General features: G+C 42.3%; 1 protein-coding gene across 1 annotated transcript in view; it reads left to right on the top strand.

The window, feature by feature from the left end:
- Positions 1-26,337, top strand: part of CSMD3 (CUB and Sushi multiple domains 3) — a 2,596,150-nt gene that overhangs the window by 2,454,464 nt on the left and 115,349 nt on the right. The window contains exons 60-63 of the mRNA XM_086918068.1: positions 531-710; positions 3,394-3,567; positions 11,699-11,872; positions 13,011-13,084. Coding sequence (XP_086774194.1) covers positions 531-710; positions 3,394-3,567; positions 11,699-11,872; positions 13,011-13,084 — 602 coding nt within the window. The remainder of the gene's footprint in view (positions 1-530; positions 711-3,393; positions 3,568-11,698; positions 11,873-13,010; positions 13,085-26,337) is intronic.

Below are 26,337 nucleotides of genomic sequence, written 5' to 3'. Positions count from 1 at the left end.
GCCACTGGCCACAGCCAAACCATCAAATATTTACTGGTGTAAATTGGCAAACTTTAGCTTGTAGCATGTTGATTTCAATGCTTGCACTATCCACGCCCCAAATTCAAATACCTAGTTTGTATGATAGACCAAGGCCTAGCCAGTGTGCTTTCTCTAGCATACTCCTTCAGTGACAGAGCAGGATTCATCGAGTGTCATTACGCAAACGTTTGAAATATGTTTTTGTTCACTTCTTGTCGAAAGCCACATCCTACTTTACCTTGATACTGTGAATCATGATTAGTGATTTCTGGTCGACGTATGGCACCCTTAGGAGATATTTAGCTGTACAAAAGGGATATGTGAATTTGTCTCTGTGAACAGTAACGCAAATAATTGATTTTAAACTCCCAAAATTTACAAAAATAAGAATGGTATGTGTACACTAGTTGATTAATAAGCAAATTCAAGATAGATATTTTTTTCTGTACAAAAAATATCTAATATCTATTACTCTTTAATGTTGGTAATCTTCATCTCCATCTTTGCAGTAATCAGTTGTGGGGATCCTGGTGTACCGGCCAATGGTCTTCGTTATGGCGATGATTATATTGTGGGGCAGAATGTCACCTACATATGTCAACCAGGCTACACCATGGAACCAAAAACTTCAAAGTTTCGAACTTGCACTACTAATGGCACATGGAGTGGATCAATGCCATTCTGTAAAGGTATAGTACCTTTCATTGTTATCTCGTGTTACTATTTGCACTAATATATACTGCCGCAAAGTAAAGTCAGTTGTTATTTTGAATTATTTTTCCTTGTGGGCTGTGAAGATCTACTTATGGGTGGCGTGACTAATGTGAAAAGAAGGCCTTTTCACGTGATGTAAACCATTAATTTTTTTATTTGCTGACTACAGTTTTGATTAGACTCATGCAGGCCTGCATGGTAGTCCTGAAGCCATGCTTTAATAGTCTCATATGTGGATGGTGTAATATCATATGGACCTGACTTTTACGACACTGCTGCTCTTCCTGCACCATATTACTGTGGTCTTACTAAAATCTCAAATATGCCTATTAGAATGAATAATTTATTATGATGTTATGGGCCAGATCACATGCAGAGGTGCATGCATAGCAGTTTTCCAGTGCCAAGAATTAGAATAGACCAGTAATTCTAGTCCCATGAAAGCAATAAATCAGATGAGACCACACAGAAGAGTAAGATTTATTTGCACTTTCCCCTCCTGTTGATCCTTTTTTTTATTTTCTTGCTATTGCATTCTAATGGTGCACCCTTGACAACTCTACTTGACCCTCTCTTGATGACATAGAAGCTATACTAGAAGGAAATTGAAGCATTGCAAGAACAACAACTTTCATGGCCTTCTTCCACCCCCTTTTTGATAAGTTAATGTAATGAGTGTCGTACAAGGTAAGGCAACAATAGAGTCAGGTTCAGAGTAAAGGTGATTGAATCAACAAATATAATGCTCCCTGGTAGAGGCAATCGGTTTCAAGCAGAAAATGGGGTTTCACTAGGAATTTCAATATGAAACAAAAGCATAAACAGTGAAGAAAGACACAAGCTCAGTTTCAAAAGCTGTAAACCGAGCTAAAAATTAAGTTATGAATATCAAAAAACTATTTACCTTACAAATAAATGTAATGCTTTTCTCATCTTGCCTACCTGCTACACTCTTTCTCTGATCAAATGTGCTGTTGGATTAGGAGCAGGTTGTCAGTGCTAACAGCTTTGTAACTGCGAGAGGCTTGGGTGTCTGGTGGGCTGACATGAGAAGGGTATAGACATTAGCCACAACCAGGAAACATTGCTTTGGATATAGGACTGTAACAGGTGTGTCTGAGGATGATATCAGTTGGTGCCCTCAGTTCAGCCAGTTAGCTAAGCCTCCACCTGCTCATCCGGTTAGCTAAGCTACTACCAGTGTTGTTGCTCTTGTTATTGTAGCAGAACTTCCGGTGAAAAGCAATGCTACAAATAGCTGCACAGGAAGCCACAGACATGCAGTAAACTGTCCACTGTAGCCAGCCTGTAACGTGAGTGGGTTCACCTGTTTAGACACTCCTCAAAACACCTCAGTTAGACACCAAATAATGCTGCCACTACCCTCTTATAAACAGAAAATTCCATAGTCAAGCAGCACACAGTACAGTACAGACAAAGATCCCAGTGAGGTATATGTATTTTTGTATATGTTTAGATTTTTTCTATGAAACTAAAACCCTGACTTGCATTTCCCCTGTCACCACTGTTCTACCACCTCCTGCTGAAACTGCTTCTCATGGAGTAATATTGAACAGTAGTTTTTTTTTTTTTTTTAATATGCTGAATACGAATTGTGCTACAGCTAGCGGTCGAGAAACTCTAGAAACCATACATTAAGATATTGGGCCCAGTCCGCAAAGATTTTGCTGTGACTTACTCTTTCTGTACTTCTGGCGTACTCCTCACTTCCAGGCATACTTGGTGTAGGTGACTGTGTCCTGGATCACATTCTCAATAAGTCCTCAAGAGACCATCGCAGATGAGGCCAGAGGCGAGTTTGACTTCTCCATGGCGCACAAGCCAGAAAAAGGCAGGCTTGGAAATACCTTAGATGTTGCTACTAAGTACCTTCATGTGCCTCTTTGCACCAGTCCCCTTAGACCCTCTCCCCCTTTGACAAATCCAGAAATGGTCTTCTCTTGCTCAGAACAGAGCTAAGCTTATTTGACTGAGCCAATAATCTTATCCCTGATATTGAGATGCTCAGGTGCATTGCAAGAGAGAGTCTCACATATTCCGAGGATAATCTTTGGGGACTGTGACCAATGGTCAGATGCATCAAAGGGTTGTACCCATTCTGTGTCGAGGTGAAAATGTTTCCGTAAATATGGCTGCATGTGTTCCCCATTGTTCAATGACTATAAATGTTATAAACAAGAATATATTGCTTTCTTTTATGTTAAAATGCTTTGAATCCAGATCTTGAATACATTGCAGGTAATTTATCAAAAATAACTTCGCTTTGAAACACAACGCCCTTTAGAAACCATAGACAGTTAATACCAAGTCGCTTGCTGATTTATTTATTTTTTCAAAGGACTAGTGCCAAGAATAAGATTACTGTTAAAATTCTATCTGGAAGATAAAATGGTAAAGTGACCTGCAAAAAAAGAAAATTGGTTAATTTGAAATACATTTGCTTGTCTAGCGACTGAATGTTCTTAATTTTCTTTTGGTAATATAGAAGTAAATACATTGACTAATTAACCAGTCAGGTATCTCTAAATGTATTGTCCTCCAAAAAGGTTAAACTAGCACATATGGTACTTCTAGTAACCGAGCCCGCTAGGGGATATTGCAGCATCTGTGCCTAATCATTTTTAAACGGTATTGCAGCTGTTACCTGCCCAGCGCCTCCACAGATATTTAATGGAAGGTTGGAAGGAACAAATTTTGACTGGGGATTCAGCGTTAGCTACATCTGCTCGGCGGGATATGAGCTATCCTTTCCTGCAGTTCTGACATGCGTTGGGAACGGAACTTGGAGCGGCGAAGTGCCGCAATGTCTACGTAAGTAGTTTCTTCATGCTTCCATTTTGCATTCATTTTCTATTTTTCTCAAACATTGGGGCAGATTTACAAGCCCCTTGCGCTGCCAGTACGTCACTTTTTGTGACGCACTGGCAGCACATTTGTCTGACCCATATTTACAAGGACAGGAAAAGCCAACCTTCATGGCTTTTCCTGTCATTGTAAATATGGCCCCTTTCCGCACAGCACTTGAATGTTGCTGTGGGTGTTTCCACGCAACACCCATAGAACCAGACACATTTCCAGATTTACGAGGAATGCTAAACCTGGAAATGCGTCAGTATGCTACGCCTAAGGCACAACAAGTAAAGATGTTTCAATGCATGCTGCATTCTACAGCACACATTAAAAGAGGAAAATGCCTGTAGTGATTGTTTTTTGTGAAGGAACGTGCCCCTTCTGGCACAGAAACAATCTCCACATGACGCAGGCATCCTTGTACCATGGTGCAAGGGTGCCGGGGCATGGCAGCTGTTTGTGCACCAGCGCAGGGGAGAGCACAGGAATGCGACATATCATTGTAAATATGTTGCATTCCTGTGCTCTGAAAGTGCCGCAGCATGGCACAGCCAAAGGGCTTGCCTTGCCGCCGCTGCAGCACTTGCTTGCAGGTCTTCCCCATCTGTATTAGTGTATGCTGAATTAATATGAATGTACGCTAATGACGGAAGCCCAGAGCTTCAAAGATGCATATGAAAAGATGCACCAATGGTATTGAAAATCGCAGTCGCGATATTACTGCATCAGGAGTCGCGCGACACCCGAAGTGAGTCCATTGCAGTGCTTCTGAAGAGACGCCCGGGATGGCAGTCAGGAAGGAGAGGGCATTTTGGTATTTCAAGTACTCTGTGAAATGCTTCGCAACTCCTTGAAGCTAGGCTCACGATATGTGAAATATTAAAAATAAAATAAAAATGCAATAAGATGGCAAGTGGCTAAATTTGGTTCCAGCGTGAGAGTGCTAGCGACGGCAGAGGCAGCCTGATTGCCCGTGAATGGTACATCATATGAACTGATTTACGCACGGATAAATTACTTTGGTAGGATGATAGGCAAATAGAATGAAATCCAGCCTAGCAGGACAAATAAATGCTCTTTCAGATTCACATAAGATAATCATATTTCACCCTTGAGAGCATCCATAATATGAAATATGAAAAAGTAATTTCTCATAGTGATGAAATGTCTCTACAAATGAATGCCTTTTTGATATTTAATCTTTGGTGTGTTTAAACGCCACCATCCGTCCGCATCTGCAAAAACATGGCCTGTATAAGTGTTTACGTCCAGAAAAATGTATCTTTGTCAGACTCCGTTTTAGGGGCCATGGGGCAAACATGGGCTCCTGGATCTCTGATGTGGTCAGCGTCGGATTGGTAACGGGGGCATTCGGGCAATGCCCCCGTTACCAGCTGATGGTTGCTTTTGAGCAGCCTGGGGGCCGATTTGAGCGGTGTCTCTATTGTTCACCTATCCCGCCAGCGGCCCAGTGGTTGTCTGAGTAGACTTTTTGGAGGGAGATGGGCGTTCATTACCTCCCATATAGCAGCAGCAGGTAGAGGTGTCACCCCTTTTCTTTCGCTGGGCCTCCCATTAATGTAGGCATACTAAGCGGGGCAGGGAGCCTGAGTAGAAGTGGCCTCACTTGTTTTCAGGTGTTTTTCACTAGTGTAAACTAATGCGTGCATTTTTTTACCCTCCTTTTTATGTAAAACTACGCTGAAAGCAGTGATTTGAAGGAAGGCATTATGCAAATGTGGGCCGTTTTTTTGCGCGTGCCCGGGCCGATTTTTAATCCCAATCCAACCCTGGATGTGGTGCCTGGGTCATTTACTGCCGATGTCCCAGAATCCATCCTACTGTTGCCCTGCACACTGCCGAGTGCAGCCCTCTCCGTACATGGCTCTCAGTGGTAGCAATGGCCAGCAAGCCACAGACTTTTCAAAGAGGTAGTGCGGGGCTGCTTCAAACGCAGGACTCAATAAACCCCTAGTAGCACAATAAAAGACCGTGCACCCAGGGCTTACCTTTGATAAAAAGAAAGTACTTTAATGCACACAGAAAACTTAGTAGTACACACTAAAAGTCACAGGTAGGTTTTTTCTGGCCCTGACCCACTGTACCGTGGGCCGGTAATGTCTTTGGCCTCCTCTTTTCTCTTGAGTTAAAGCGTGGACTTGGCCAGTTATCAGGCTCAGGTGCAGCGCATGCCCTTCTTTAGTGTTTGTGCTCTCAATTACTCCTGTTAGTCCCAATTGTCTTCAACTCACCACTGTGGAGATTCAGCTGCTCTTTGACCATGGCAGGAGTCTACCACACACACCTGTCTCTCTCTTCCCCTCCTCCAGGAGCAGACATACTGTCTGATAGTGTTCGGGCACGCTTCTTCAGTCTACCGAAGGCAGCTGCAAAGGCCGCCACTGGCGGGTGTATAGGTTTGTAGGCTCTGGCATCAGTGCAGCTCACGGGCTTGTCTCAAGCCTGCTCTGGGCTTCAGGTGCATTGGGTGGTGGGCCACTGCATCAGGGTTCATGGAGCCATGTCTGGAAGTCTTCTGTTGGGAGCAGAGCCCCATCATGGCTCACTCACTGGGTTGGAAGCACAGGCTGGTTAGTTGCAGTTCAAAGTCACAGTTGCCGAATTCACTCAGGTAGAAATACACGCTACAGCAGCACTGTCTCCTTGAGCACAACTTCACAATGGCATGATACAGGGTACTCCTCAGAAGAGATGTGCTGTGCTCCCTGTGGTTCACGGATAGCTGTCCCTGTCTTCCTGGTTGAATGGCCATCCAGCACAGGGTTCTGCTGCTTCTGGCTCGCCCTGGACAACCACACCTCCCGCAGGGTTGGCACTCTTCGTGCGTCCCTTCAACAGATAGGTTAGCTTTCAGACACTTCAGGAGGCAGGGCTGCAGCTTCTTCCAGCCATGTCAGACTCCAGGTGATGTCTGCTCACCTCTGGGATGCTGGCCGTCAGACAAGGAGCAGCTCTATTCATACAGCAGTCCTCTGAGAACTCTTCAGCATGCTCCATTTCTTGGTTGAAGACAACTGGGAAGTGGAACAATAAGTGGGTCAGGAGGCCACACTTTCATACAGTCAGGGCTGACCGGGGTGGTGGAGTGCACGGGCTGCCCCAGCCCTGCCTGCTAAAGTAGGATACCATGGGTGGGGAGTCAAAACACGCCACACTAAAGGTCGAACGTGTAAAAACATACCAAGCCCTGCTTACTAAAGCTGAGCAAAAGGGCATAAAGAAAACCACTAAATAAATGCTGCAAACGGTAATCCGACAGAAAGTATACATTTCAAGTAAGAAAAAAGAAGAGAAACACATACCCAATCAGTAAAGGAGCTTCAGCCTAGGGTCCGTTTGTTAGTTCCTCCCTTTTGTGGTGGCTCCTAGGTAATGGGGGCCGTCTTAGAAGAATATTTTAGTTTCAGCTATGTAATTGGTTCTGCCAGAAAGAAGGAGTATCCCATGCATTAAGACCGCATCCAGGAAGCCCGATGAGGATGTAATGGTGAATCAGTCATTCGAGTTTTGAGTAAAAGAGAAATCCTCTCCTCTGAGATGCTTGAAATCCAATCTCCAGCCTGACCATCTCATCCTCAGAGGGGCCAGAGTCCATCACTGGCTCATAAAGCAGGAATCTGGTTTCTCTGAGGCTATGTCTTTGACCAGGGATCTACCTAAGATTAGGAGAAACCACAAAGAACTGCCTTGGACCAGGCTCAGGTCCAAAAAGTTGCAAAAAGAAGGCAAACCAAGAAGGACATCCTCAGTACAAATCCTTAACCATCTTCAGGCAAACTGCTCTTATATGGCAGGAACTGGTGCTTCTTACATGAAACCAAATCTCATTGGTCACTGTTCTCACTCAATGTCTTGGAAAGCCACCTAAAGAGCACTGCCTTTTAAAGCATTTTTGACAAGTGTACCGACCAAACAAACGTGACTGACAGGCATTTTGTCCAATTACAAGTCAAATCTCCTAAGAAACTCCTTTCCTTTAGCCATTGAAGGAACAAAAACAGCCATACAGACCCTCCGCCATTCCCCAACTTTTTCAGTTAGGACATCGTATACGTGAGCATCCTTACATAAGCCACACAGTCTGAACTGGCACTATACAACCACAATCTAGGGTCACCGCTAGTGCACTCTATCGCAGGTTTAAGTGTGTTACTATTATACCCTGTCCGGGATTATACAAAGATAAATGTAAATAAAAAACAGGTGGAGCAGGCATCTCAATTCTTGAATGGAAAATCTGTACTGATGCATTCATATACTCACATAACCCCAAAGAACGTCAAATATCAAAGTGGCTGTCTCGGCAATCCTGTTCTTCCATCTAGGGTCCTGTGAAAAGTGCTGCAGGCCTGCTCTGAGATTATATATCAAAGCGTCCCACCGTGGAAGCAGCCGCCTGATGTGCTACTTCCTTCATTTGCAAGCTCTGTTTCCCACTTGGTAGCGTTGCATCTGTGCCCTCATTTGCCAATCATTTTTTTGTAAAACTTTGAGATACTTTTCAATTGTTATACTTTCCTCACATACTGTGCCTCCCTAGGGAAGCAAATGATGTGAACTCCGTCTGTGGGATGCAGTGTTCACGCTAGAGCATGACTATGTATGAGAAGCAAATGATTATCAATTTTCATTGAATGTATTTTTTCATTTTCAACCTCAAATGAGGTTTACATTTAATGCACATATTTTGTTTTTCCTAGTCATACTTTTGTATAGTTTATCAAGTCGACATTTATGTGCCTGTAAAAATGTTAGCTAAAACGTTAACAAAAGGCCTCTGAATGGAGAAAAATAGAATTTTGCTGGTGTTGTGCCTGGGAAAAAAGCGGCAAGCTTGATCTTTAACCTGATGGAGATTAAGGGAGTATTGTATTTTGGGCTTCTCTCTAGCTTCATAAGGAATAGAACTGCTCTGTTGCCATAGTTGCCGGTTTCCTTGGTAACCCCAGTGAGGGGGGATGAGAGTTGACAGTGTGACCGAGGGATGGCTGAAAAAGATTTTCAAGCGAGTGACTTTTGAGAGGTGAACAAGGTGGTGAACAGAGATGCGCATTGTGTAGGTGGGAGCTCTCCTCTCTTCTTTGGCACAAGGACGTCATGTGTAGCAAACTGTGCTTTAGTCGTGACAGACAAAGCCACCAATACGACGGAAGCTTTCCTGATAAACGAAGCGCTAAGAAAGCAAAGTCAATACGACTGCACAGGAGCAACTCAGACTCATCTGTGCTTTGGATTGCGGCGAGAGAAGCGCAAGGACGAACTGTAGTTGACGGCACATGTAGAACAGTCAAAATGCAATCTATCGCCGGCGAGATTTACCCGACATACCATATTGTCAATATGAACGTGGGAAACTAGTAGCCACACAGATGCCCTGACCGAGTGGCCAAAGACTCGGAATGCTTGCCCTGACCAGAATCACAGTTACTGCCAAAGAAAGAGCGAAAAGGTGGAGCCTGGTGAAAAGGCGGAGCCTGGTGAAAAGGTGGAGCCTGGTGAAAAGGTGAAGCAAGGTCAAAAGGTGGAGACTGGTGAAAAGGTGGAGACTGGTGAAAAGGTGGAGACTGGTGGCTACTCCAAAACGTAGACAAGATGCAGGGATGTGGCGAAAAGAGGCCCTCTAAATAAAAGATAATCAAAGAGGGGCCACAGAACACAGAGGTAGGTTTGAATACTACAGCCACTGGCAATATAAGGAAGCCACAGTGTCAGAAAACAGGGCAGAAGCACATGTAGGGGCCACTCGTCTTTAAAAAGAACCTAAGTACCCATGGATGCTGACATGGGAAAAACAAAACAGGGCTTGGCAAATGAGGGCAGTGGGTAGAGGGTGAGGAAGTAAGCAGCGGGCTGCAGGCCTCCCGCTGGAAATGTACGCCCTGGAGTGGCGTCATGCCCTGCAGCCCTGGCCACACATAGACGGATGGAAAGGTGGACTCCCAGTGTTGGAATAAAATGAGCACTAATGAATAAATGCTGTAGAAATGCTCACTTGCAGGCCACGGGTAATAGATACTTTCTACAATACTTTCACCCAAAATCTTGTTTCGCTTCTCTGTAGCTAGAACCTGTCACGCTCGATAACTACCAATGCAGGCCCAAAGTTGAGCCATTTCAATAAAGAGCCCTCGCAGCTTTCCTGTAAATGTGCTAATTTACCCACCTTACAAAGGGGCAGATGTACAATCAAGATAATGTGCCTCATCTATTAATGAATGCCATCTCATGACCGCTGAGGCTTGATGTGGAGGCCGCAGTCTGCAACTACCCCAGGAAGAGTTACAATTTCACGGCGGTCCCTGTTGCCAGATGCCTCTATCAATCTTCTTCAACCATCTTGCTGGACACCACAACTCTTGCTATCATGCTTTCACCCAAGCCCTTCATGTCGCAAGGACAACTGCGAGGATATTGAGAGATGCATTGTGAGCTTTTGATAAGGACTAGAATGCAGGCTAATCCGTTTGGGGTGGAAAGTTGGGCTACCAAGCCTCTTCGACTCTCTCATGCAGCTGATAGAGCAGTCAAGGCCCAGATTTTGCACAAAAAGATGGAATATACAAAACCAGAGTGTTTTTTGTATTTGAAAGGATAATGAATTATAACACAGTTGAAATTCTGCTGTAACACTGGGCACCCACATTACATCCATGTTATACAGTTTTCAAACATTAACTGACTGCAAATGCTGTAATATTCATGATGTTTATTAGGACCAGAGGATCGTGAACCTCACACAAATAGTAACTCCTAAAACAGAGTTCATGATCACTAGTTGATCGCAGCCACTAGGAAAATGACCACAAGCAGATGTGGGGGTAACAAGATTCTTTCACATAAAAATCAATTGTCTTATAATTTGCAGTTCACATTTAGTAGACCGGTTAACCAGCTTTGCACTTAAGCTCCACAGCATGAAAGCCATTTGAAAACGGCTGACAAGCAAGCTCTGGCCTGATTCATAGGGCTAATCGGTGGGTGAGGCCACAGACACAAGTGCACAGTCTATGAACATTGCAGAAACACTTCGAGATAATAGGCCCTTGGTGGCACACTGATGAATCAGTTGGTGGGCCTCTGGCCAGCACGCAAGGGTCAAGGGATGTCCAAGTATGACTCCGAGACTCTTCATCTGGCCCCCCCCCAGGCCACTGAAGCTGATTATGTGTAAATCCCCACACGACACCATCAGAAGACTACTGCCAAAGGGTGTTCAGGGGATTCCAACAATGACGCACAGCAGGAAGTGTGCTCACCAGGCAGATGCAGAACTCAATATGCTTTGTAGATGGACGTTCAATGGGTACGGCTCCTCTGGTCTCTGATGAGGGGTAGATTGGGGATCTTGGTGCTCTATGTCCAGGCGTCCACAATCCTTGGGCTAAGTAGCCTCTTCCAGGTGGGCAAGGCCAGCAGCACAGCAGGGCAGACCCTCAAAGCTCCAGCAGGACACCAAGTTCAGTCGAAGCTTTGCAGAAATGGACAACAAGCATTTCCACGACTCACACTTGTGGTACATATGGGTCTCAGTCAATTGAGGGTTTACAACTCTGAAGAGGCGCTGCAGATTATTTTCAAAGCCCTTGACCGTTGGACAGCAACCAACTTGTAAGAGATCCTAGTGCACATGCATCCCTCATGCTCTTTTTTAAATATATACTCTTTTTTGTGAATTAAAAAAAAGTGTAACTTTAATTTGAATGGACTTATCCATCTTTGACAAAACAAGTTCATCTCACCTCCTTTTGCAATGCACGTGCTGTTGTTGTCTGTTAAAAGTATGTATGGAACCTTAGAGTTACCGAATGTTCACTCCTCAGAAGAACCACTATAAAATGATTGTTTATTAAAAACAGCCCTTTGCATGCTTGTAGATGCCCTTGTGCTTTTTGCATTACATGTACCCATAATAACAAGGTGGCACCTCTATAATTTTTATTTGATTCTACTCAATACAGCAACGCAGAACCTGGTAAGGAAAAGAGCTGACGAGCTAGCTGTTGGAGTTGTCCCCATCACAATGTCTCCAGCAGCTGTCTAGAAAGTCTAAACATGTTGTTTACTTCCGCAGCGAAGTTTTGTGGCGACCCTGGAATACCTGGGCAAGGTAAACGAGACGGCAGGAGCTTCATCTACCAGTCCGAGGTGTCCTTCAGCTGCAGTCCCCCCTACATCTTGGTGGGCTCGAGCACGCGGATATGCCAAGCAGATGGCTCATGGAGCGGAGCCTCGCCACGCTGCATAGGTAACGGGAACAACAACATTCTGACAAAATGAAAGTTGTTCCAGCAATTTGAGAAAAGTCTGCAGGCATATTTGTTTGTTGGCACACAGTAAATGTTCTGCATGCGCTGCCAGTGCGCAATCATAAGCCTGTTCCCGATTCAAAGCTGGCAAATTACGCGCACAATCTGCCCAGTGTCTGGGGAAAAGATGGTGGCCCTGGGTCTGTCAGCCAATCTCTGACAGTTGGTCCAGAATCTGTTTCACTAACTATTCCAGGCAAAGTGGAAATAGTATCAGCCAGAGCTTATATGGTGTGTGAAAATATGTTACTGACAAATGATTCATTCAATGATCTCCTTCCTCCATTCGTTTACTTGCTCGCATCTCTTCTGCCTTTTCATTATGTTCAACACATCTCCCACACATTCGTGATCTTTCTCTATTTATACTCAGTCCTCAACACCCTCTATTCTTACATACCGTTTCCTCTGCCCATCCATTCCATCCTGCCTCTGCTTCTCTCTCTTTTTCTCCACTCCGTTCATTCTTTGGGCTCTCGTTTTTAATTCCTTCCTTTCTTTGCTTCATTCCTTCCTAACACAATCTTTCCTTCTTCCTACTGTCTCTATCTGCCGCTTTCCTCCTCCTCTTTCTTATTTACCTCCCTTTCTTCATCAGAACAATCACTCTGTTTGTCATTCACTTTAACTCTTTTTTCATTTTTTACTTTCTGTTATGTTTTTTTCCGTATTAATCACTTTTATATACTCGTGATATTATTGGTCAGAATAGGACCCTTTACTCCACATTCGTTTACAACTTGTGCCATTACCCCGCATTTTTTACTTCCCAAAATCTTTTACACTGGAGGGCTTTACAACGCAATCCATTACAACGCAATTTGCTATTCTAACTCCCCCGGGGCGTTGCTTTGGGGAATGCGGTGTAAAGCTCTGCGTTGTAAAACATTTTGCGGAGTAAAGAATGCCGGGTACTGGCATGCGTTTTAACGCATTTGTCGTAAAGGATGTTTACTATAGTGAAGGGGTGGGACATATTTTCATTCCGATAGAATACTTTTCATCATCGTTTTGTACAAGCTATAGTTTCTTCACAGTTTTTTTAAATATCAATTCAATGTTTATATTTTGTTTTAGAACCTACTCGCACGACCTGTGAAAGTCCATCGGTCCCGCGACATGGCTTGCAAAACAATACATTTGGATATCAGGTAAAATAACGAAATGCAATGTTTATTTAAAGTCATTAGTTTCCCACCGTGTCGCCTACTGGAGAACTATACAGGTGTTTGAGGCTAAGAAGGCTGTTTTAGAAGGGTACTTCGAAGAATAAAGTTTCAATACCTGCAATGTTTTTTGTTTTAGCCTAATATTTCCATAACGTATCGATTTGTTCTAAACTGTGTGTAAGTTTGAGGCGCTATGTAAATTTATTTTGGATACTGGGTGTAAACCTAAATTGTAGGTTATATATCTACGGTTGGTAGTTGCGCGCACTGCATCGCATTTGGGGATGCAGTGCACGCAACGAAATTCGTTTTTTTTATTTAAATGTTTACTTACCAGTATTCCTTCGTAATCCATGGATTACTACCCTCCTGCCCCTCGCCCTCCCCACGTCACCACCCGGCAGGTACCCCCACTACTGACCGCAGCTGAGGTTACAACGGACATACCCCAAAAATGTGTCATTGGCAGTGCAAATGGAAATTTGGTAGAAGCTGCTCTGTTAGCTGGTCATTAGTCCAACACACTTTGAGAAGATTTAAAATGAGAATCCCTTGTTGTTCTCGGCAGCATCATTGGAGCTTTTACCTGGGTTATACATTGGAAAATATTTTTAATGACCTATTGAGTGGGATGCATGACCTTGAACACGATATGTTGTAAATTGAAGCAAGCGGAAAGATTTGAAGAGCTAACTGTACTTTACACCTACACTTGGGTCCAAAGGTCCCCGCACTAATGCATTTTGCTATCAGTGCAGTCTGTCAAATGGATGGACTGGTCAGTCCCACAAGAGTGGCATAGCTGAGGCTAGCTGGAACTAATGTCATGAGCATAGGGAAGATGGGAGGGCATGCAGACGCAGTTTTCAAGACACGATAGGCAGGCATGAATGACTGAAAATAACTGTGGACTAACAGTCAAATCACTCTTAAAAACTTAACATTTGACAGAAGAGTTGGAAGGAAGGGATTTGGAACCAAAATAGAGGTCAGAAAGAGGACTTCCCCGCCGTGGGTATGAACCAATGAAAAGGAAGCTTGACTTTGATGAATTGTTTTTCAACAATATAATCTCCATGTGATCGCTGATGACTTCTGTAAATCCATCAGCTACAGCAGCCCTCTTTCTCAGCTACCGATTCAATCATGATCTTCCGGTCATTGGCACAATAGCGAAGAAGAAACCAAATAATCTGCTGAACTATTAGCGCGGGAAAATTAACAATAACAGGGAACACCTCCATGTGAGATCATATGTGGCTGACTCACATGACAATGTTAAGGGTGTCTTAGTTGTAGTACATGATCAAGAGGCTTGGAATGACAATGTCAACTGCAGGTTAGGATGCTATGTTTCAATGAAGGAGAGAGGTGTGATACAACATGTAAAAAGTTGTTGAAAAATCAAGTAGAATTAACACATATCTGACATGCAACAAACCACCTGACTTGTTCAGGTCTCAATTGAAAAGTTTTATGTATAAAAATCATACCTATTCTAAACAATTATGTATTTTTTCGCTTGATAAAAGATTGAGGGCAAACATTTGTAGAAGATCCTGAGCAGGTTCTGGGCTTCATCAAAAGAAGAGTGTGGTAGGCAATAACAAAAAGCACAGCTTAATGTCAAAGAGTGTGATAATGGAGAATCTGACCTTCAGTGGCAAAATTACCTAATTTAGTGTACATAATAGCAGGCTTGCAGCTCACAGATTCACTCCTTCTCAAAGTTAAATCTCTCTGACGCGGTTATGCAGGATGACTTTTCTTATATTATGTCTAGGGGAGTTAACGACAAGAACGACATACATGGAAATGGTAGAGATTAAAGTTAAATTTATTGTACTTAAGAATGTATGCCAGCATCTTTGGGAGACTACTGGGTGGGCACAGACTTTGTACCTCCCACCCTGAGGCACGTTCCCAGTGTCCACATTTACTGGCAAAAACGTTCCATGCTGGCAATGAGAGACAGTGTCTCGTCACTTGCGGGAACCAGACCCCCTTTATTTTGATGGACAGGCTTAAAGATGTGACAATTTGAACTGTCTCATTAGTGAAGGCTATAAATTGGTCAATATGGTACACCGGAAATCCACTATTCTGACTTTTAAATTAGGTGGCTAGTTTCCCAGAGCCTGCAAGTTAGCCGCAGTGGTTGGAGGACAGCAATTTTGGAACAGTGGAAGGGCATAATTTTGAGTGTTAAGATAGACATCAACTCAGGTGCAAATGTGCCTTTGCATCCAGTATGATATTTCAAGGCCTGCCCTTAACGCTTGGACCCATAAAGTTTCACCGCCAAAATTTCTCCTGGTAATCCGAGGCAAAATATCCATGGGGGAAGTGATCTGGATTTCCTGTTTTGTTGACCAGGACAATGAAAAATCTGAGGTAGAGCACAAAGTGTGTGCTGTCCCGAGGAATAAATTGCAATATTCAGTGACATGTGCAACTCTAAATGACGGCAATAGGTTGGAGCCTGAATAATGAGATACAGTGAGAATTTAAAATAATAATATGTCCTCCTTGGTGCATTTCTGAACAAGAGACACAAGAGGCAGCACCATGTTTTCTTTGCATCGTTATTCAGAAGAGGAATACAGCCTCTATGATTTTCTCACTTGGCAGAAGGCATGGAGTTTAACACTGCTCTTCTGCCACCAGCATTTGTGCAGTTGTGGATCCTCAGAGGGTAGTTTGCAGGTCAAACAGAGTGCTTGGTGGAGGAGGCACCTGGCGAGAGGAATGTCAAGCATCAGGTTTGTCTTTTCTCCTTTGCCATTTAGCCATTTAGAAACCTCATTATCCTGGAGGAGTAGGCACGACTAGCCATATTATGGTTGAATCTTCAGTATTTGCTCTGTGAAGTTCTCAACAAAAATAGTGTTCATTTTTTTTCCTAGAGTAAGGTGAATTTGTATCAATTCCCTTATTTCTCATTGTGTTTCACAACCAATCTGACATTGTTTACTACATGAATGTTCTCTATTTTTTCAGCAGGATTCCTTGCAGATAGGCCCATTCCCAACCCTGAGTTAGGGTGCCTTTGGTTGCTCGCTTTCGAACACTAGTAACAATATTGAAGATTTCCATATATTATCAAGGAGGTTTTTTTCTGCCCTCTGTGGCTTTTTTTTTTAACTGGGACCATTTTAAGGAGACAGTTGGCACTTTTCCTGAGTACATAAAACGCAGGATGACACCATGGCAACTGTCAGGAATCACACTTTCTTCGGGCAATCACTGTATGCTGTACTTGACAGATGGTAATGCCTAAGACTTTATTGGTCTATCCAAGTTGAGGATCCCTCTCAGAATATAGCTCAAGAACTACAAATATTATGTCTTGAGAATTCTTAAAACAGACCTTAGCTTTAAGGTCTACTGAACACACATGACATGACATAGTCCATTCAGGTGCTCCACATTGTTCCTAGAATTCTGTTGAGAGACCTTTTAGATTCTGTACCTGTGCATTTTAATTTTGTGACCTGCACAGTTCACTCAAGATTGAGCAAAGGCAGGTTTTAAAGTTAGTCGTCCTACTGCACCTGTGAATTAAGGTTTCGGCTAGGATTGATAGGATGCCTGGCCTTTAAGAAGATACTTGAGAATTCTGATTTGGAGCATTCCGCTGCGTGAGCTCTGTGTGATATTCAGGAAGTGTAATGAATGTATTGACTTATTTTTGCTAATTGATAGCAGATTCTAATTTGGTTTAGGGGACCCAAATTACATTATTCCATTGGGTATGATAGAAGAAATCGAAGTCAAATTAGTTTACACTGACTATCCCACTTCATTTTCTGAACGTATTCAAAAAGCACTGCTAATAGTATAGAGACTACTGGAAAAACAGCAGGAAACACAGAAGTCTTGAGTGAAGTTTTCTCAAAATTGAAGTCCATTTGTAAATCAGTAACTCATGTGGATCGCTCTCCCGAAGAAGAACCTATTAAAAAAGGAACACCTAGAAGTCTGTTAAGACTGGAGAAAAAGGAACCCTTTGAAAGGTGGGACTGTGTCTATTACGTGCTGACTCTGGGTATATGAAATGTACTTGTGCAGTACATCCCCAAAATAAATAAGGTAACCACCAATACTTGGAAATAAAGAAGGGAGTTTGTGTGAGATGGTTTCCTTATATTCCATCATGTATGGCTAAATCCAACAGTCTATTGAATCTCATATCCCTAGTGTTAACAATTTAAATGGGAAGATCCTTAAAATTACAGCAGAGCTTACAGAATATGTATTAACCACGGAGGTCTCCATGCTTTCCACTTTAATCTGGGGGTGTTGTATTGCTTTGGTGCATTTATTCCTTGTTAGAAAACGAGAAGGAGATACTTAACCGCATGCGCGCTAGCGGTTTTCCCGCTGAGTGCTGAGATTTCAAAAATCCCGCGTTATGTGACAAGGTCAACTCGTCACACGCACAGCGCAGGTAACACCCATAACCAGTTGACCTTGTCACACGCATCGAAGGGGTTCAGGACTACTTTTAGCGTAAATGTCAATAATTGGTTGATTATATCATTATCTTCTCCAGGTTGGGCATCTTTTTTTCCCGAATAAGAATCAAGATGGTAGACCTTGTGTAGACTGTAGAGGATAAGGTGAAATACAGATATGGACTGGTATGCTTCACCTTTTATTTAGGACATTCTGCAATCAGTACAAAAAGCACACATATTTTAGAGGGATAAGGCAAACAAAGCTGTGGATTGGAATCCCTCACCTTTATTAAGGACATTCTGGAATTAGTACAAGGAGTATAAATATTCCTTGAACTCAGTTTGTGAGGTGCTCACCATCTTCCACATAACAAAGAGGATGATGAGTGGAAAATGACTTTTCATATGTCGTTTAAGCCTCTTGAATATTGTGTTATGTCATTCAGGTTGTGCAGTGATCCAGCTGTTTTTCATTACTTCATGGATTCCATTATTTCTGATCTCTTAAATCATTTTCTACTGATTTGTTTAATGATATTGACTATTTTATTAATCACTTATGGAATATCAAGAATATGTGACACTAGTATTATTAAAGCTCAAATAATATCTTTTAAAAATGTGATTTCTAAAAAGAAGAGATTGTGTACCTTGGATTTAGACTTAAACCCTTCCGCGCTGTGCGGATTTTCACAATGTGCGGGGGTTTTATTGAGTAGGTGGGATTCCGACGGCCCCTGGCCGTCGTTGGAACACGCCCACCGGGACGTCAGGCGGCTGTGGGCAGTCCGAAACACACAAAGGGTTAATGCCTATGGTCTGTCTATGAACGCAAAGAAAGAATCAATTATCCAGTGTTCAAGAAATCCATGTTGCCTTAGATTTGCCAATATTTATTACCAATTCATTAAGAATTTTGAATATTTGACTAGTGACATTACTCCCCTCTAAACGTAGAAAACAGCAGATGTTTATTGGAATGGTTCAATTGAAAAAACATTTAATATGCTTAAAATGATGCTTACTTCAGTTCTAGTTGTATGCCATCTTGACCCCTCTAGCAAATGTATTGTAAAGTGGTGATGCTGCTGAGAGGACAAAGGAGCCTGCCTTGTAGTCTCTACGGAACTGATGTGCAAGATCATACTGTCATTTATCTTTCCCATGTCCTGCCTGAAAGCGAATAGAACTATTCATTTGTAAAGAGAGATAGTAGCCATGAAGATGGCTAGGACCTAATATGATGGCGGGCCTGGCGGTGGTGATACGCCTGCCATCTGGACCTGATTTACCCCCTGCATTATTAGTATGGGGGGGTTCCATGGGCAGGCAATCGTTACGATTGCCTGCTGTGTGGTTATGGGGCAGAATATTGTGGCGTTGCCGAGCAGGCACCGCCATCCATATTATGATGGGTATTTTTTGTAAGCCTTTCCATGGCGGCAATGCCGCCATGGAAAGAGTGGCGCAAATTGCATTGGGGCCCGTTACGGTTGGGAGGCTGCACTGGGGGGTACCTATGGTACATTGCCACACACAAGGTGGCAGGCACAGCGCGGTGCCTGTCATGTTGTGCATTGCAATGCACAATATGTCTCTTTAACATTGCGGTGGGTGCTGTTTACAGCACCACCCACCGCAATGTTAAAGGCAAGAATGTGCCTGCCAGTGGCGGTCTGTCCCATTTTCAGTTACGGTGGCATCATAATGGGGCCCTATGACTTTTATTGACGGAACCTATGGAACCCTTTGAAATCAGACTTGATCATACTCATACCTTGTCTCTTCGCTATCCACAGTCAACAAATACATTCTATTTCCTTCACATCATGTGCCTGAAATTATTGAGTCCTTATTAAAAAGCACCTAAGAGGATCAAGAACAATTGGATCCAAACAGGGGGTTATTGACATGATGTAATGATTTGTATTTTAGTCAACACCCTTTTTTATTTGCGGTATGAACTACAATGACATGTGATGTTCATGTGCCAGAATGTTTGCCATTGCATGTCATGGAAGATTTAGGTCTACATTTGAACTTTCAATCTCTATGGCAGCCTAATGTTCATTCTGATGTTCAAATATATGCCATCTTTTTTCCTACTTGTACTCAAAAATACATGTTTATATTGTAAACATTTTAGATTTTTGCAATCTTTACCAGTGGCCCCTGAACCCTAGCATACACTTTCTATTGATTTCATCACAGATCTTCAACCTTCAGTAGGTTTTGACCCATAATGGTTATCATTTAAATTTTGTCAAAGTTGACTCATTTATTTCCTCTAACTTAATGACGTTTAGCTGAAGAAATTGTCAAATACTTTTTAATATATTATTAGTCTTCATGTTCTGTCAGATTCAATGACTTCTGGCAATGAAACTGACTGTCTTTCCTATTTTCAGAAGGCATTCTGTAAGGCACTGGGATATGAACAATCTCTTTCTTCTGGTTATCTGCCTCAGTCCACTGGGCAAACAAAGCAAACAAATCGAATTCTGAAACAATTTCTCTGTAATGCCTTTCAAGATTTCTGGGCATGCCCTTCACCAATAGCTGAATTATCCTATAACATTGCAACTCACAGTGCCACTACAGTTTCACCATGTTTCTCCTTGCAAAGTTTTGATCCTAGATCCTTCCCTCTATCAGCTCACATTGATACTTTGGTCCCAGCATTTAAAAGTTAACATGAATCATGTACAGAACCAAACACATCTAGTCTAAACCCAAGTTGAGATATAGTGCAGGTAAGCATAGGTCAACTTCTTCCTTTGCTCATGCTGCTAAGGTTCGGCTAGTTTACTAATTTCTTTCTGTACATATATTGCCAGGCATTTTTCAAGCAAGCTTTTTTGGTCCATTTCTTATCACTCATCAGGTTAATCCTGCAAACTTTCACCTCAAGGTGCCTCCCACTTGGAAAGTCTATCCTGTTTTTCATGCTTCACAAATGTAACCATATGTTTCTGATCTTTTGTGTCATTTAACTTTAGACCCACCAAATCTTGAGGTGCAGGGTTACCCAGAGCATGAAGTTTAATATATCTGTGATTCCTGAGTCTTTTGAGGACATCTTCAAGCTGTAATACATCGGAAAGATTATCCATTGAGTAAACACTCTCAGGGAGATACTTTTTCAGTCCCTGCCCTTTTATTGGTTTTCAATTGTCCTACATGGCCAAGGGTATGCCCAGACGTGAGTCCCTTGCTCACTGTGCCACTGGATTCAAGCTGGCCTGAATGATGAGGGGTAATATCCCAAACGTGGTCCCAGGATGCTTGTTTCCAGTCCAGAGAGGAGCTGGCCTGGCAGTTCAGGCTGGACTGTTACCATCAGAAACAGGGTCAAGACTGATTTTCATATGGCTGGGTCCAAACTGGGGTGGCATAGTGAGCAAAAGAATGATGGATTAAACCCAGATCTGTGACTGGGGGTGAGTGGTTAAAATGTTTCAGCACTTCATCCATCATCTTGTTGTGTTTACTAGTTCCCATGGCAACTTGACAAACTCAGGTTTTCAGAAGAGAGCAGAACTCCCTGGAGGGTACAGCAAGTTTTCTGGGCCTTGTGCATTGCAAGAAAATGACAATACATTTTTAAATCTCATACTTGGCTTCATGAGAAGTTATTCACTGCCCAGCGGCATCAGCATTTATGTGGTAGAGGCCACTCAATGGCAAGTGATGTGCAGTGCGGTGTGTAGGAAGCAACTGGCAGGACACAGTGGTGTGATGGATGTGAAACTCGGGATTATTTTTCCTTACTTGCTACTTGTTGGACACAGAATGTGTCTTGAAAAAATAGGCATGACTATCTGTATATCTATGCCTGTCCAAGAAGGCCCCCTCTCCAGTTTATTCTCCCTGAAATTACATTCCCTAATGGTCTCAATCTTTTTCCTGCGATCTCGTTTCCTGCTTAACCCTATGTTTCTACAAGTACATGGCCCATTCTGATGAATTGTGTCTGGAGTGTTTGCTCCCTTTCTCTTCAGCAGTATTACTTTTGAATTCCCTCTTCTGGAAGACTGTATGTTGGGATATTTCTAATCTCTTTTTCAGGGTGGTTTTGGTGTCTTGCTTTTTAACCTCTGCATTAAATGTTAAATGAAATTAAGAAGTACCATTATGGACAACAAGATTGTTCTGCCCTTTATGGCTTCCTCCCACCTAAATGGGACCTATCATCAATGACATGCTTGACACTTTTCAAGTGTTTAAAAAAGTTGGTTTTAACACAGTGACTACTGGCAAGACGTGTTCTTTCCTCAAGCAATCACGAAGGAAATTAGATAGACCGTCAATGAATCCATTACCAGAAAATTTGAAGGTGCTTCGGATTTCACTGTTTTGATTATTATTATTATTAGCTGTTTTGATTATTATTAGCTGTTGCACAATGAAAACAATCCTTAATTATTTAGAAAACTGCATAATACTATGCAAGAATAAGAGACATGACCCATTAGATTGTTCACAGTGTCTAAGAATGTTCACTTTCATCTCGCAAATTTCGCATTTTACAGAAAGGGAGGCATTCAGCGATGTTCCAGCATGAAAGCCCAGAGGGAGTGTGGATGCGAAAAGAATGTACAATTCACTCTGGCAAAACTTAGCTTTATAGAGGATAACCAGCATAGAAAGTTGCAGCTAGAATTGAGCTACCAGAGTGTTTTACTCTGTAATGTAATACCGTTTTGCATATCAAGCGCTGCTGACTTTAAAAGATTGATCACATCACAGCAGGACGCTCCATTCCTTATATTTCACTTGTATTTTGTTCCCTTCTTAGACCGCGTTTCTATTGATAGGTAAAACATAACGTTTTCTTTCATTTTTTTCTTCCCTATGAGCTGACTTTATAATTTGCATTTCTCCTGTTGCCTTTTCAACATTTTCGTTCTTTCTTTTAACTAATATTAATCAGGAAAAAAGCCCCATTTGTATTAATACCTAACGTTCCCACTGTGTAGGGAACATGAGTTCAATGGATTGTTATATTCTGTTTTGTGCTTTTATGGTCATATACATGCACCGAATAAAGCTTCATGAATTGAATTGAGTTCATACTTCAATTTTGTAAGCTGAGGAGACACCCAGCAGAAGAAACAGTGTGCTGGTGGCACTATTAGACGTGCGGGCGAGAGGCCTTCCACAAGAAGGGTTTCACATAGAGACAGTCTCGGAGCACACTTCATATCCCTCTGCAGGGTGAGTACATTCACTCAGAGCAGGTATGCTCTGCTGACTTTGACCCCTCAAGTTAGTCTTCCCCCTGATGATACCATATGACCAACCTATGGCTTTTCCTAATGGTGCGATCCAGTTTGGTGATGCTGGCCTACTTGCTCATGTTGTACTATCTCAGTAGTGGCATATGTGAGCTCGTTCACAGGGACCCCAAGCAAAATGAGCTTTTAGTCCACCCTGAAATAGGCTTTGCACACTTTAAAGCTGAATTACGCAGGCACAATGCGGCACGTGCCACTGTTTCTTCTGGGTATTGTGCCATGGGGAGTTTATCTAAAAATGGTACCCACTTTCTTTTGGTGAAATATTTAATATATCCGCTTCAATAAGTAATTATGTGGTTTCGTGTTGCAAAAGAGGTTACTATTTCCCTGTAGTTGCATTATGTTTCCCAAAATATTATAGAATCAAATAAGTTTATGGACAATTTTAATATATTCATTTAGCGTCTTCAAAATATCCCTGTAGCTTATGGAAATGTAGTGATATGAAAACTAATTACAGATGTAAAGCATGTCATCCAACTTGCCAGTATCCTCTAAAAAATTGTAGGCACATTGCAAGTATGCTATGCATACTCCTCTGGCCTATTTAATTACCACATAACTCACGTACTTTGTTTAGATGCTTAATCAATTAATATTAGAGTGCATATCACATTCGCAAACAGAGCTAACTAAGGCCTGGCCTACGAGTCTCCTAGGAAAAGTTTAATTTGATTAAAATTGTAAGTATGTCATGTGGCATTTGAATGTGAAATGATACCTACCGCTGAACAAGACCGAGCACAGGATAAATACTCATCTGCTCCCAGCTTCCCAGCTTCTACCACTATGCTCGCCCTTTTCAGACTAAATATAAATACGATCGCTATAGGGTTGTGAATCGTATAACTTGTTAACCTCACTAAAGTATACGTGTATATATCCCAGGTGGTACTTGATAACTTTAGAACATTGGAAAGATATAGAAACCTAAGATAAACTTACACATGTCATACACACTTGCTTTGATTAGTCTTCAGACAGACATACAAAAACCTCTCTGTGAATGTTTTTACTCGCCTCAACAGGACGAATGGAAGCAATCATGTGTGAATTCACTTACTTGAGTAAGGCTTAGTACACTGATAAGGTAGGTGAGAGGTTCTGTATAGTCATTGTTAGTAAGCCATTCGTGTAGGCTCGAACCACTGCATGGGTCCCTTTCTTCTGTGCTACCATCTCGCTACTTGAAAGAGAGATCCAATGAAAGTAAAGAAAGGGATGGATGAGCTCTCGCTCAAAACCCAACCCGGCTGCCATCTTGGAATTGCAGTAAAACTACATTGTCCGATTTGAGTTGCTTGAAGGGTCTCTTAAGAATTTGTGTAAAGTCAAGTTGTTGTACAAGCTGGTGTAGGTTATTTTATGTTTGACAATAGCTTACCATTGACCCACTTAAAGCTTAGACATTTCTTAAATGAGATCCCAGTTGTAATGCAACTTAGTGACACAGTGGGGATTAATGATTTTCCTCAAGCCTTGAACCATAAAAGTTTTAGTGATTACTGTAATACCAATAGTGGATAAGGAAGCCCCCACAGTACTTCTGGGATCGGTGCTGTGTTCAACCTGCTGCTTTGAACGTCTTACCTGCTTTGGTTAGGAAGACCCAAATAGCTGGTGTCAATGAAGCGTAGTAGCTGTGGTGCTCAAAGAAGACGGAGAAGATGGAGTAAAATATCCATCTCTGAGCACATCGGTTTGTTATTTAGAAATTATTGTCTTTCAGGGAACTTATTTGTCCCAGTGTTCTCGACGTCTGGGCTTTAAAATGGAACGCTAAAGAAGTACACAAATGATCCCTTTGAAAGGGTGAAGTGCTTTCACTGAAGCAACAAAGACATGATGTCTTCAGCTGTGTCAGCACCAGCCCACTGCACAGCTTTTCAGCTCTCACACTTTTTGATCACTAGGCCAGCCTTGTTGTGTCCAAAAGCTGAGCCCTTACTTAACTTCAGCCTGACAATCTTGACCACATTAGAGAAACATTTAGATGAGGGTGGCTACTTGATGTTATGCTGGCAGAAAATCTCCTCCAGCTCTTCCTGAAGATGCACTTTGCTAACTATACTCATAACTAAGTCTGCTCAACACTCCTATCGAGAGTGGTTGATCTCCCATAATGTTTGGGAAACGTACTGCTGAATCAATGAATCAATCGAACAATCAGGGGTTTGTATAGTGTAGTTACTCACCCATAAGGGCCTCAAGACCCTGGGGAAGGGAGTGGGGGAAGGCAATATTTCATATGGGTGCTGGGCTTCAGTCAAAGAGCCAGGTTTTGAGATTTTTCCTGAATTGTGTCAGCGACGGGGATTGCCTGAGCTGGAGAGGCAGGGTGGTCCAAGCAGGCTGCCGCAGTTATTACCATCCATTGAAACAGTGTCTTCCATTTGTGTTTACTTTTCCATTTTGCTTATTCTACATGTTTGTAGTTGGCAGTGAAAGAATTTCTTTCTATTGTTATGGACTCGATTGTGCCCTGGCATTCTTTATTCTTTCTAAAGCATTATATACTTGCATCCCATTATTAATTCATTACTAAAGAGTAAGACACAATTATTTCTAAAGAATCTTAGTCAAATGTATAGGTATGACGTTACCCTTATTGCAAAAATGTTCCTAGCAAAATTCACTCTTCAGCCTGCTCAGAAGATTCCCTATGCCCTCTATTTACTTAGTTAAATTGGTAAATATTTTATATGCATAATGTGCCAACTTTGCCTTCCCTGCCTGGTTAGCCCAGAGTGTTTGCCTTTCTTCAAACCTTACGTTTGCTGTGCAGTTTGACACTTCTTCTGAGTGCAACAGCCTGTGTGTTCTAGCCCAAAAATGGGATTAGTAGAAATGGTTTTACCCAGTGGGTCTATTTAATGTTCTAGTAAGGCCTGGTATATGTATACGTATATGTCTCAGAACTGTAACATTTGCATTGGCATTTAATGGTATATGTGGGCCGCAGTGTGTGTGTGTTTACACCACTCACATACATGACAAGAATATATTGCTGTAAGGAGCTCGGCTGTGCTCTGGGTGGGCTGCAGTTTAAAACCACTGCAGTAGTGCATGGAAAGGAAATGACCCTCTCCATGTAGAAAACCCTATTTTTTATATATTAAGTCAATCCTAAAGCATACATTGCAAGCTTACATGGCAGGTTGCCTAACGTGCTCACTCTGTATTTAAAAAGTGTGCCCTCACAGTGACTGGTGGTGTAAATCTATTTCACTGTCTATGCCCAGCTACATTGTCCATAGGACAGGCCTGCATGTGATTAAAATATTAATGCTAGCAAAGTGCTTCACAGTGTTTGTTACTTAATGTTCAAACTCTGAATTAATGCGGAATTCGTATTTTTGATAATGTCTGGGTTTAATCCTAAAGTGCCCAAGTCTGACCTCATCAAGAGGGGGAAGACCTTACAAGACTGTGCTCTTTAAGTCACTGCCCTCAGGACTGTGACATCTCCAGCCCC

Source organism: Lissotriton vulgaris, chromosome 4_1, assembly GCF_964263255.1.
Source record: "Lissotriton vulgaris chromosome 4_1, aLisVul1.2, whole genome shotgun sequence".
NCBI classification, from domain to species: domain Eukaryota; kingdom Metazoa; phylum Chordata; class Amphibia; order Caudata; family Salamandridae; genus Lissotriton; species Lissotriton vulgaris.
Note: the sequence above shows the minus strand (reverse complement) of the source record. Positions and strands in the feature narration are given on the sequence as shown.